Source organism: Helianthus annuus, chromosome 11, assembly GCF_002127325.2.
Source record: "Helianthus annuus cultivar XRQ/B chromosome 11, HanXRQr2.0-SUNRISE, whole genome shotgun sequence".
NCBI classification, from domain to species: Eukaryota; Viridiplantae; Streptophyta; class Magnoliopsida; order Asterales; family Asteraceae; genus Helianthus; species Helianthus annuus.
This window is the reverse complement of record NC_035443.2, coordinates 5453828-5466501: the sequence shown is the minus strand read 5'-3', so window position 1 is coordinate 5466501 and position 12674 is coordinate 5453828. Positions and strand designations below refer to the sequence as shown.

At 36.4% G+C, this 12674-nt stretch overlaps 1 protein-coding gene across 1 annotated transcript; it reads right to left on the bottom strand.

The window, feature by feature from the left end:
• Positions 1-916: 916 nt before the first annotated feature.
• LOC118483857 lies at positions 917-2579 on the bottom strand. Its single transcript, XM_035979506.1, has 2 exons — positions 1746-2579; positions 917-1517 (listed from the first exon to the last, which is right to left on the bottom strand). Exons 1-2 carry the CDS (start codon positions 2421-2423, stop codon positions 954-956), a joined length of 1242 nt encoding a protein of 413 aa, XP_035835399.1. The 5' UTR covers positions 2424-2579; the 3' UTR covers positions 917-953.
• Positions 2580-12674: the final 10095 nt, after the last annotated feature.

Genomic DNA, 12674 nt, shown 5'->3' with positions numbered 1-12674 from the left:
CACCCTAAAAGCTAAAATGAATCGGAGGAGATATTAGACTTTGTAAGGGGCTGTTTGGTAGCCTCTTAATGACCATTCTGATGCTACCTCTTAATGGTTTAAAACCTCTGAATGAATAAGAGGTAACCTCAAGTCTGAATGGTTAAGAGGTAACCTCTAAATGGTAAATCATCACATGTCACATTCTTCTACCTTCTCATTGGTAAAATTCTTAATGGTTTCATTAAGAGATAGCCTCTTAATGACCATTCAGAGGCTACCAAACAGCCCCTAAGATTTAATCTTTCACGCATAGTGGGGAAGTAAGTTACTTACAAATCATATGGGCTATAATTTTATGTGATTCAACTAAAATTCATGAGATTCCTTAAACCTACGACGAAGGTTTAGTTTAGTTTTTCGGTTTCCTTGTCAATCAAATTCAAAATCATTTTATTCTATTGAAGTCAAATCAAACTCCAAACTAAGAGTCAACATATTCTTTTACTTGAAGGATCTATACAAGTCTATGTAAAGTAAATATATTTAAATAATAATATGTGTTGGAATAAAGTGGGAAAAAGAAAATGCATTGTGAGGTCATTCACAGGGTGTCAGGTCTCCTCTTAGGGTGTAAGGGGTGCTCACCTAATAGGTGAGTCCCCCATCTTACACCTAACCAATCACATGGTGCCACGTCAACTCACCTAATACACTCCCTTAATTCCCCTTTTTGATGGCGGCACTCACCTATTAGGTGAGTTCGAAATTATTATTTTTTTTTTTTTTTTGTTGATGTTTAAAAATTTATATAAAAGACATTTCATTAAATTTTAAAAAAAAATACATTCAAACTAGAAAAAAAAAACACATTCAAACTAGAAAAAAAAAACACATTCAAACTAGAAAAAAAAAAACACATTCAAACTAGAAAAAAAAATACATTCAAACTAGAAAAAAAAAATACGTTCAAACTAGAAATCGCATGGCCACCCGTACTTGTTAGCGATTTCTCGCTTTCGGGCGAGGATGATCGGCAACATACTTGGTGGAACATCGTCGTGCGGCTTAAGGAAGGTTTTCATATCTCGATCGAAATTGTAGTTTTTCATCGTCTCGAGTTGTGCCGATATGAGCTCGCGAGCCTCCGAATCTCTTTTTTTCCTCATTTCGATCGCCTCCAATTCTACCGCTTGCTTCGCTTCTTTCATGGCGGTGTACACTTTGAATTGTGCCGCCAACTCGGCCGAGCTTCCCTCGGACGATGTAGCTTGACGCTTGTCTCGCCTTTGTGGTCTTTGTGGCGAGGGATCTTCGTTCATATCCGGGATTGAAAAGTCTACGTCAACGGGCTTTCTTTTAGGTGCCGAACCTTCACCTTCCTCGCCCATCAATGGCACTTGTGCCCATTTCTCGTGTTTTCGAACGACCTCCCACGCCTCGAGGTGTTGAAAACCGCTTGGAAATCTTTCTTTAAATTCTTTTAACGCGACTTTCATCACGTCGAGATCTTGACATCCGCTTCCTCGTGTGCGATCCTACATGTTAAAAAATTAAAAATATACAATGTTAAAAAATAAAAAATATACAATGTTAAAAAATAAAAAATATACAATGTTAAAAAATAAAAAATATACAATGTTAAAAAATAAAAAATATACAATGTTAAAAAATAAAAAATATACAATGTTAAAAAGTGTTAGAAAAGTATAAACTTAGAAAAAAAATAAAAAATATACAATGTTAAAAAAATATATAAATTTTACCGCTTGTTGGTATAGGCCGTTGAAAAAGTTAATTTTCGCCATCATCGGGTTCCATTTAGACCGTACTTGATGAACGGTCCGGTTACTTCCACCGACACTTTTGTTATAGTGCTCTAAAATTTTACCCCAAAAACTTTCGCGACTTTGTTGATTGCCCTTTTTTTTGTTGGTAGAACAATGTACCCACGCCTTCGCCAACGCCTCTTCTTGTTTTTTTGTCCATTTTTCGCTCACCGTTTTCCCTTTTTTTTCTCGAGCCTCGTCTTCTTCGTTGCCCGCTTCTTCGTCCACATTATATTCATATTCTTCGTCGTCGTCGTCGCCCAAATTTTGAGTTTCGGGCACTACCTCATCGTCCTCGTCGTCCTCGTCAATAGGTAGAGAACGTTCGACATTTCCTCGTGTAGAAGGAACTTGTGGAGAACGATAAGCATATGGGTCGAAGGCGGGGGATTGAGGAGGAGCGTCCATTGATAGCAAATTTTGAAAATAGCCGAAATTGGGTTGTTGGGTGTTGTAAAACGAGGGGTGTGGAGGTTGTTGGAAATAAAACGGGGGTTGTGAAGTGTATCCGTAAGGGGGTTGTGGTTGAGCATTTGCACCGCTCGAACCATCTCGAGACGGTTTCGATACCCGCCCCTTATTTTTTTTCTTGGCCTCGCGGGGTCGGTTCTCCATTGCTCGGTGTATAAAAAATAAAAAGTGGATGGGGTTTGGTTGGATAGTATAAAAAATAAAGAGTGAAATGGTTGTGGTTGGAGAGTTTGGTATAAAAATTATAGAGAATGAGATGGTTGTGGATAAAAAAAAAGGGTGAAATAGAGTTGGGTATTTATATTAGTTTAAAAAAAATTGAATTTTTTTTTTTTTTTTTAAATTCCGACCGTTGTCAACGGTCAAGTCTCGAAACATGTGCCAAATTCAAGCGGTGAACCCCCCATCAAAACCACCCCCGAATCGGGACCCCGCGGGGATGGCGGCGGTGTTCCCGATCGGGGAAATGGTTTACCGAAGCCTTCCCCGAATGCGCCCCGTATACCCTTAAAAGAGTATGATGCAACATAAAAGGGTAGCGTCACGACAACAATCAATTGCACTTAAATATCAACACCAAATCAAGCAAACAATCATATAGTTCATCGTGGACCAGCCTTGTTAAACAAAACAAAAGCAAGAGTAGCGAGTTAACTCACTAGTCTAAAAAGCTTAACTCTGTTAAAAGAACTACAATCTCTGGTAACAAACCCGGCTCATAGCTCTCCTAGCTAAGAAATAAAATATTTGATCCTTGAAAACATGTCCAAATTGAAAGTTTTCAAATCTTTAAGGATTTGATTTTACTCCGTGATCACTGGTAATAGACAAAAGAAAAATTCCTTGTGCTCATTTTCCCATCCAGTAATTGATAAAAGGTGTGTGAGTTAACTAGTAAAAAAACACACTTGTTAATTTTTTATTTGGTTCCATCATTTTTAAGTGCATATAATTTTTACGTACTTCCTTATTTTTTTTTTAAGTTTTACAATAAAATTTAGTATTTTATTCTCTTTAATTTAAATATAGTATTGATATAATAAAAAAAGGAAAAGTGCAATTTGCATCCTTGTGGTTTAGTGATGAGATCAACTTGCGTCTTTATTTTGGAAAAATGGATACCTGAGTCCCCGTGTCGCTACACGTTGAGTCCCCCAAGCCAACGTAGTTAGTTTTTCCGTTAATTATTTAACAGAATGGATACCTGAGTCTCCGACGTCATCATCATCATCACCATCATCATTGCCATCATCATCGCCATCAGCATCACCTTCATCATCGTTATCATCGTCACTATTATCATCATCATCACGCACGTGACACACATCATCCATTTCGAGCCATCACTCGTGATTAAGGTTCTTGCGGTTGATATAGTTGTCGTGGGCAAATAAAAACAAGTATTTTTACTTAAATACCTATGCGAATACAGGTAAGTAAGGTCGTATCCACAATGAATTTGTGGTCAGTGTTTAACAGTTGAACCGATTAACTATTGTTGAACTAGGTTGGGGGTTTGTTTGATTGATTAAATTCAGAGCCCGCTATTGGGCCGGCCAAGCCGGGCGACGGCTCGAGGCCCAAATATCAAAAGGGCCCGAAAAGTTTTAAAAAATATTACATATTATACATAAAATAAATACTTTCTACAGCTTCCGGCTATAGTTCAATTGGTAGGCGCGTCGAATTATAACCAAGAGGTCTCATGTTCTATTCCTGTTAATACCCATTTTTTTGTTTTTAGTTTTCAAGGTTTTAAATTTTAAAATGTATCGCTTCCGAAACAAATAAAGGATCGGCCTACTTTTGCATGTATGTATTGTGTACGGGCCTATGTTCGATTCCCCCAATCCCTTTCCAACTTTTTTTTTTCTTGTCTTAATCCCACATTAACTAAATACTAGCTATCTGTACAACCGATTTTTTTTTTCTTTTTTATTAATTCTATATTAATTAAATAGCAGCTTTATATACAATTTGGAGAAGAGTGCTACTTTCTAAACCCCCTAATTACTTTTTTCACCCCCCTCATCTCACATACTTATAGGTGGGGCCCGCGTGGGACCGACAGTTTTCCTGACAATAAAATAAAATCATATATGCACGTTGCTCATACTTTTTGTATCATTATTTTCTATTGTTTTAACCTAGCTATAGGTATACCTTCATCTAAAAGTGACTCTTATCATAAAATGTATAAAATGTATGAGTAAAATAAAAGAATGTTATATGTGATAACGTAATATTACAACTTTGGTATATTAAACTTTACTTATGCTTATAAAAATCCCTTGGGTAGAATATTTATTATTTATACCAACTACCCGTATCGTACCTCACTAAACGAAACCAAAATTCGACGAATATCAATTATAGGGAGGGGCCCAATTTCTTCGGCTCGCACGAGGCGCAAAATATTTTTATCTTTCTCGGGGACGGCTCTGATTAAATTAGCACGCAAGTTATTTGAGAAAGTGTTATCAGATTGAGAAGAAATAACCCCTACCCTGAATCCCAATTACAACTTTAACACAAAGATATGTTTAACTAATTCAAACAACACATACACATGACCTTGAAGTTAATGAATTTGATTAACTATTAAGGACAATTTTTAATACTAACTGTACAACCTAATAATACGTTAAGATATACCAACTACCCACTTAATTATCAACCCGCTAATGATGCAAGAAAATCGTTAATACGCCTGATAAAAGACAAATAGTCAAATATAAACAAGGTTTACCAAATTCAACACAAGTGACTAACATGTATCAGCTACAAGAATCAGAAAACAAAATAATTGTGCAAAACCTAGCAATCATTCACCGAGGGAAGTCATATGGTTTTTAGCCGCGCATATTCATCAACGCAACTTCAAATCTTGACTCAGAATGATTGAACATGAAGAAACCGGAGATTCGAGTGAAAGGATGCCTGAACTGAAATCGACTATCTCTTGCTCTGGATTTATAGTTGTAGGTTAGAAGCTGAACGAGCCTCCTCAAACGCGATTTAGATCAAAAACCATGTTTTCCCGAGCCCCCCCCCCCCCCCCGGTGTCGCGGGGGAGACCTTTTTTCGTCTCGCATGGAACTACGTGGACATGATTAAGCCTATATACCTTGGCAATGAAGTTTAAAACAAAGTAAAGGGCAGATGGACTGGATATTGCATTGCTTTTGTATCACTACCGCCCGGGTTCGATACCCGTTAGCCACACTTCCTTCTAAACTTTTTACGTTGTCATACCCTTCAATGCAAAGTTAACTCGCAAATTGCACGTTACTTAACTGGTGATGTTCGTTCTATGATGTATAATTAAACCTTATGGTCCGTGGCTATGTTTTAGTTAAATAATGTAAAAATCAACGAGCCAGACGCGTTTTCCTTTCGGTTGTTATAACTAGCGATTGGTGGTACCGTACTGACACCTTACCAATCCCATAACAAACCGAGCCAATATCGACTAAGTCTTGCCGCGTTCTCGCCGCAATGCGCGACTAAATAACCATTATTATTAATATAATAAAACTGGGTTTCTTAGGAATACTACATAAGACACATCCTCTATTATTCTTTTATTGTTTTCTTTTCCAAATTACAACAATACCATCTAACACATTGTTTTTTTTTTTTCATCTTTTTGTGTATTTAACCCTTCATCTTTTAGCATTTCCATTTAAACCTTCCTCAGCTTTCTAAAAACTTTGTAAATTGTCATTTTGACCCTCTCGAGTTTTACTAGCTGATTTTTATGTATGTAAGTCAAATATAATTTGTTTTCGTGCTTGCTTTTATGTATGTTTTTTGTTAGTCTATGTTTTGTTCGGAAACGAGTCAGGTCAAATATAACACATTTTCATTGGGTGATATAAATTCGAGTTACTTTACGTTTCGACACCACCGCAACGCGTGGTACCATTCTTTAACGTAAAAAAAACACTACTTTCTTTTTTGCTTATTTTAAGTATCTTTCGTTATAAATCCAATTTAGTTTACGTTTGACGTAAATTTTCTCGGTAACGAGTCAGGTCAAATATCAATTGGCCTACGCTTTGACGTAAATTTAGTTCGAAAACAAGTCGGGTCAAATATTTGACACTATAAGTTCGAGTTACCTTAAGTTTCGACGCAGCCACAAAGCGCGAAATGTCAAGAAACTAGTTATAAATATGTAATTCGTCTTACTTCACACTTTTTAATATGTAAAATTGTAAATAAGCCCACCTATGCATTGTCGCGAACATGTGACCCAGAATTATCACTACAAACACAAAGTCAATTGGCCCACCTAATACACTATGCCCAACCCAACAGACTGAAACACTAATAATCAGGCCTAAAAGTTTCAACAACTTCGTACGATTTACGTATTCTTTTTTTTAAACGGCAAAAAAAAAAAAAAAAAAAAAAAAAAAGACAAAACCTCACGTGTAAACCCACCCAGCTCGGAGCTATGATCAAGGTCGACTCCTCGACCACCGTGAGACCGTACCCCCTGATGCGCGGGAACCGGATGGAATTCGTAAACCCTCGTCCCCGTCAGGTTCAAACCTAAGATTAAAGCCCAGATTCGTCCATTCACCCAGATGTCCGTCGAAAATGACTCAATCAAGAATCGAACCTGTGTCTCCACTAGAGAGGACAAGCCTCTTTACCTCTGGACCAAATTTAGTAGTTTAAGTATCCCTAAAATAATAGTTGAAATTAGTTAATTATTCTTTATGATATTTAGTACTTTAAGTATCCCTAAAATAAGAGTTGAAATTAGTTATTTGCATTGTCGACTTCCATTGTTAATAATATTAAAAAATTCAAGTTATTTTAATAGTTTGCATTACATACAAATGGAATAAAAAAGATCTACACTCATATATGTTTCAAAGTTAGCTGAGTTTTTACTTTCAGTAGTTTTATATTTGAGTAAATAGGTAAGAATTGGTATAAAAGTAATATAAAATAACAATGTATTGTATTTAAGAATAATACAAAAAACTATTATATCAATGCCGTCTCCGAAATTCTTCGGAAATCTGTGGGCCCTGTGCGAATAGAAAATACGGGCGCTTAATATATAAACTTTTTAAAAATAATATATAAAAAGTTTTAAATATATGAAAATGAATTAAAAATTTGTGGAATCACCCGCATGTTGCCGCGGAGTGCTCTTTTATGTGGAAAGGTAGATAAAAAAATACATCACACACGCATTTAGACATCGAAATGTAGAAAGAAAACACGTTGTAAGGGTAAACGTAGAAAGAAAACACGTTGTAAGAGTATATTAGAAAAAGTAAAGAAAAGTTACGTTGTAAATTATAAAAATCGTAATTTAAGATCATGTAAGTAAAACCACCCTAACCTACCTAATGGTAAAAGGTAAAGACTCTTTGGTGAAAAACCTAAATTCAACTCTGGACGAGTAAACTTAGCCAAAACCTTTTGTTAACTATCTTGAAAACCATTCTATTTAAATCAAAGGAGCAAAGCATATATATTTTTTTTACTACTCCTTGTTAAAAGGGAAATCAAACTATTCGGGGTTGCATTATGTTGTCATCTAATCCAAATGAACATATTTTCATCTTCATATACAAATTGTTCGATGTACACGCTCTTAGGGCGGGCGGGGTGCCCATCACTCACCACCCACTTACCACTCACAACATCCAATCAAGTTCCGCCACGTCATCGAGCTTTATTCCATCACTGGTGATGGATTTTAGTGGAAATGCTCATCAGTCACAACACCCAACAATAAACCTTCACATTCTTCAATTCTTCACGCATGATAATTTTGACGCGTTTTCAAATTTACGCGTGATAGAAACAAGCGGCAGCGGTGTTATTTGTTGTTCCACGCGTGGTGGGGGTTCACCACGGGGGCGCCCCGACCCCCCCCCCCCCCCCCCCTAATGTGTTAAATGGTGTCCCCTTTCCTAGAGGCAGATGGTTTGAGTTTCGTTGTCGACTACAAAGTAAAAAACTAACAGTAAATTAGATGGGTGTATGATTTGTTGTCCTAAAACAACCAAATAAAGATATTATCGAATTTAGAAGGTGCATATCATGATGCTAAAGTAGTGCTTTTGAGAAGCAAATGCTACAAGAAACTTATCTCTAACATTGAAAGTCAGGCAGTCAGCCGAACAGTTAACAGTTTTGGAAAACGATTGAAGGAACCCGATGTTAACAATCTGATGAACATCCAATTGATAAGGATATAATCACCTTCTTTTGCGTGACGGTTGTTATGTCGAACACAAGAAGTGCTCAAGACAGGTGGGACTGATTACCAAAACTATCAAATTCAAAACACACATGTACATAAGGTATGGTATGCTATTCTATAGATATCCGGATTTCTAAAAAGTGTAAGATGCGATATTGACGCGACCTTGTACATAGTTTAGTTTTAGAGGTATGTATTTGCATCTGTTTACATACGAAGGATTTGAATACTCAATAGTTTGGTTTGAACTTAAAGTAGGGTCTCCTGAATAGTGTCCTTGGGTAGTTTTTCGAGATCAAGCTAGCAAAGGTTGCGCCATTAGCAGACAAGAGTAAATCCTGTGTCGTGAACTTGTGATAGTCATCTCTTTGATTACATAGCCTTGTTGAAAAAGAAATACTTATAGGTAGCGTTCGTTTCATGGAATGGAATGAAATAGAATTAGGAAGTTTTTCTTTGTAAAATTGATCTTGGTTGGGGGAGGGAGGAATTTGAAATCCCATGAATTTCTTTAATCAATGAAATTTGTGACTATTTCAACATTCCTTAGAAATCCTTCACTCTAATGAAGGAATGGAATGGAATGTTGAAATAGTCACAAATTTCATTGATTAAAGAAATTCATGGGATTTCAAATTCCTCCCTCCCCCAACCAAGATCAATTTTACAAAGAAAAACTTCCTAATTCCATTCCATTCCATTCCATGAAACGAACGCTACCATAATGTTGGTTTAGTGGAATCAAGCAAGTTTATTAATTCTACTGATAGATCATAGGACATAGTCCAAGAACAAGGAGAGAGTATTTCCTTTTTATAGATACTAAAGAAATGTTCAAGCATAAAGATTTTCAACCCTAATCAAAACCTTAATTCATCTCTGTAGCAGACTTGACTAGTGACGGATCTAGCCCTAAAATTTAGAGGTATCCCAAAATTTTTTTAGGGGCATCATTTGTATAAAACCATTTTTTTACACTACAGAAACGTAGTTGGTATGAGAGACCGAATGTTACAAGTCCGCCCCTAGACTTGACTATTTATCAAGTCCGTTTGTAATTGTACATAAAAGATATAAAGATAAGGTTTTCAAATCATGTGCATTTAATTGTCTTTCAATTATGGGGTTATTAACTTCTCTTTATATTGATGGAATGGTTAACAACGACCACTGACCATTATGGAAGCATTTTAATCATTTATTTGAACCTGTTGACTGATTTTTGGGATTGCATAGACTATTTCACTATTTCTTGATCATCATTGTTGAAGATATTATATCTACATTTAAATCATCTTCCTTTGAAATCATCCAACCTTTTTAGCAACAATTTATTCCTGGCATATATATATATTTTTAACGGTGGAATTCTATGATTTTTAAAATAGGGCCAGCATATGCTGTAAAAACTCGAAAAGACACAGTACAACTACAAACGAACGACAAACACCTCACCCACCCACATCTCATTCTATATAATAATATCTCGAACATTAAAATCCACCCATTTACCCCAGTCCAATTTATATAATTTCGACCGACTCTTTAACCAGATGAAGGAGTCAGCTTTAATATCATCTACCACCATGTTTTCGAAGACCTGAGTGTTCTTGAACTCCTTCACGTTGCGAGTGTTCCAGATATGCCCTGTTTCTGGCGTATATATAGTGTTTTTTTTCATAAAAAATATAAAAAATAAAGAGAAAATTACTATTCTAGCCAAGAATAAAGTCAAATTACCAATTTAGCCAAGTGATGCGTCTTTGGAAGGCCCCTTAAGGTTTGGGATGCGTCCGCCAGTAAAATGCTGACACGTGTGTAGAATATTGTGGAAGCGTCTATATTCCCTAAAAAATTGTGCCAAACTCATTAGATAGGTTCCAAACTCATCAAAACATGTGCAAACGCATTAATGCTATCAAATTCATTCACCTGCTGCCACGTTCACCATGGATGCATTTGTAAGACGCTTTGGAAAATAAATATTCAAAGTCAACGTTCAGTGCTCACGTAGACGCATCACAATCGGGTTACTGGTTCCCACCTGTTGACGGAGATCCGACCCTTCAAGCTCCTATCCGGCGGTGGTGTGTCGGAGATCCGACCGTTCAAACTCCAATCTGTCAGTCTTTTGAAGAAGATCCCACCCTTCATACTCTGATCCGTCATACCGTGGTTCGAAGAAGTGCTCATCTAGACGCTTAGGGGTTCTGACCCGAAGAGGTGTGACCCGAACCGATGTACATTTGTTGAAGACGATCCGACCCGACCCGTCAAACCTCCATCGTCGCTCTCACGGGACCACAATGAACTGGAATGGTTGGGATGAGGCCTCTTCATCACCCATCAACAATGCAGATGAACTCATGCATTCTGCCACTGCATTCGTGGACAATGCCGCTCCTTCCGCCAAACCGGTAAGCAAATCATGTGTTCTTATTGATTTATTATTATTTTGGTTCTAATGTTGCCTTTATATTTTTTCTGCATTTCATTATCATTGTTTAGGTTAAGCTGGGTTTTTAGGAGGCTGCTGGAAGCCCGACGCAAGCCGGATACCTTGCCTCTTATAAGAGGCTTCGCATGCGTCACTCTGGATGTAATCAATCATTGCTACACGTGTCGATTGGAGAGTGGCAAACGCAAAAAAGGAACAAAAAGAGGCATCAGCCACCTTGGGATTAGAGACGGTGCTTCTAAAGACGCATCACCTCCTTTTTCTTTCAAAGAATTGACATGACATGGAATGTCGGCAATTTCAAACGGGCCCACCTCACCACAGCCAACTAAATTTTATTAATCTGAAATAAATTCAAAGTACTCTCATTTTAAGTGTTAGATAGTAAGGACATACTTTATAAAACAAAACTTTAATGAAGTTACACTTTCGGTTAAATAGCAAGCACTATATAATAAACGATCACTAGTACTCTAGTAGTAATCACGCGTATTTATGTTTCATTATTGTGAGCCCGGGTGAGTTTTCCCCTCTAGGTCTCAACTTCGAGTCTGGGTGATAGGGGTTTCTCATTGAGGAGTTTAAATTGGGGATCTATTGTGCGATGGGGCTCTCTAGCGCGGACCCGGTTAAGACAACGTATGCTAGACCTCCCGACATTCGCGAATAATTCACACATTTCAAAAAATAATATATAATTCCATAATATCCTCTTACAAATTTCAAGTATTTAAGTTCCTATTAAAAAAACCTCGTTATATATCCTAATATTCAATAAAACCTCTTTTAAATATAGTTTTTAACTTTATCACTCATATATATATAGATTTAGTTCTAAGAATCCCTAATTTAACCAAAACACATGCTACATAATAAATAAAGCAAGTAGTTCATGCATAAAAGTTAATATGCTTATTGTATTGTTGGTTTCATAAACAATGTAGTAGGTTGCCTAAAATTGTTGAAGATTCAAGACATCATATTTGCTCAAATACAATATGGATGAAGTAGTCTATTGATTACGCTTGTTCATATCGAGATTAATGTCTGGGCTTAGGATCGGATGAGATACAGCGCACATACTCTATACAAGAAGTCCTCACCCTTCTTTCGCTAGGACCTTTGCCCCTATGTTATATCATATACATGCATATCTATGATACATGCCTATATATACACGGTACTGGCATGGCCGTCGAATGGTGGTACCCAAGGCTATGACCTCTAGACCACTTCTAACATGTTTCTTAACATTGCAACTCCATCTGAGATTAAAAAACGCAGTTCCAAAGCCGATCTTGACGTACAAACGATGCAACAACATATATATATATATATATATATATATATATATATATATATATATATATATATATATATATATATATATATATATATATATATAATTTTCATTTATATTGCTTTTGTTTAATGAGTATTGATAGAACATCATATTATTGAAGCCTCTTGATTATTATAGATTTGACATGTCCAACAATGTCATTGTGGGATATGGCTGTCAAACCCCACGTTTTAATTTTAATAAATGTATACATTCAATACACCCATTAAAAAACACATATCAAACATTGACATGTTAATAAAAATACAATTACAAATACCATCGACTATACAACCAAGCAAGAAACATCACAATCAAGAAAACATGAAATAGGAGCACTGCACTATCTAGTTCAGC

Excerpts from the sequence above, each read along its gene's own strand:
- LOC118483857 (XM_035979506.1), bottom strand. The coding sequence starts at position 2,423 with ATGGAGAACCGACCCCGCGAGGCCAAGAAAAAAAATAAGGGGCGGGTA. Across the intron at positions 1,518-1,745 it reads ACGGCCTATACCAACAAGCG|GATCGCACACGAGGAAGCGG; the intron begins GTAAAATTTATA and ends TTTAACATGTAG.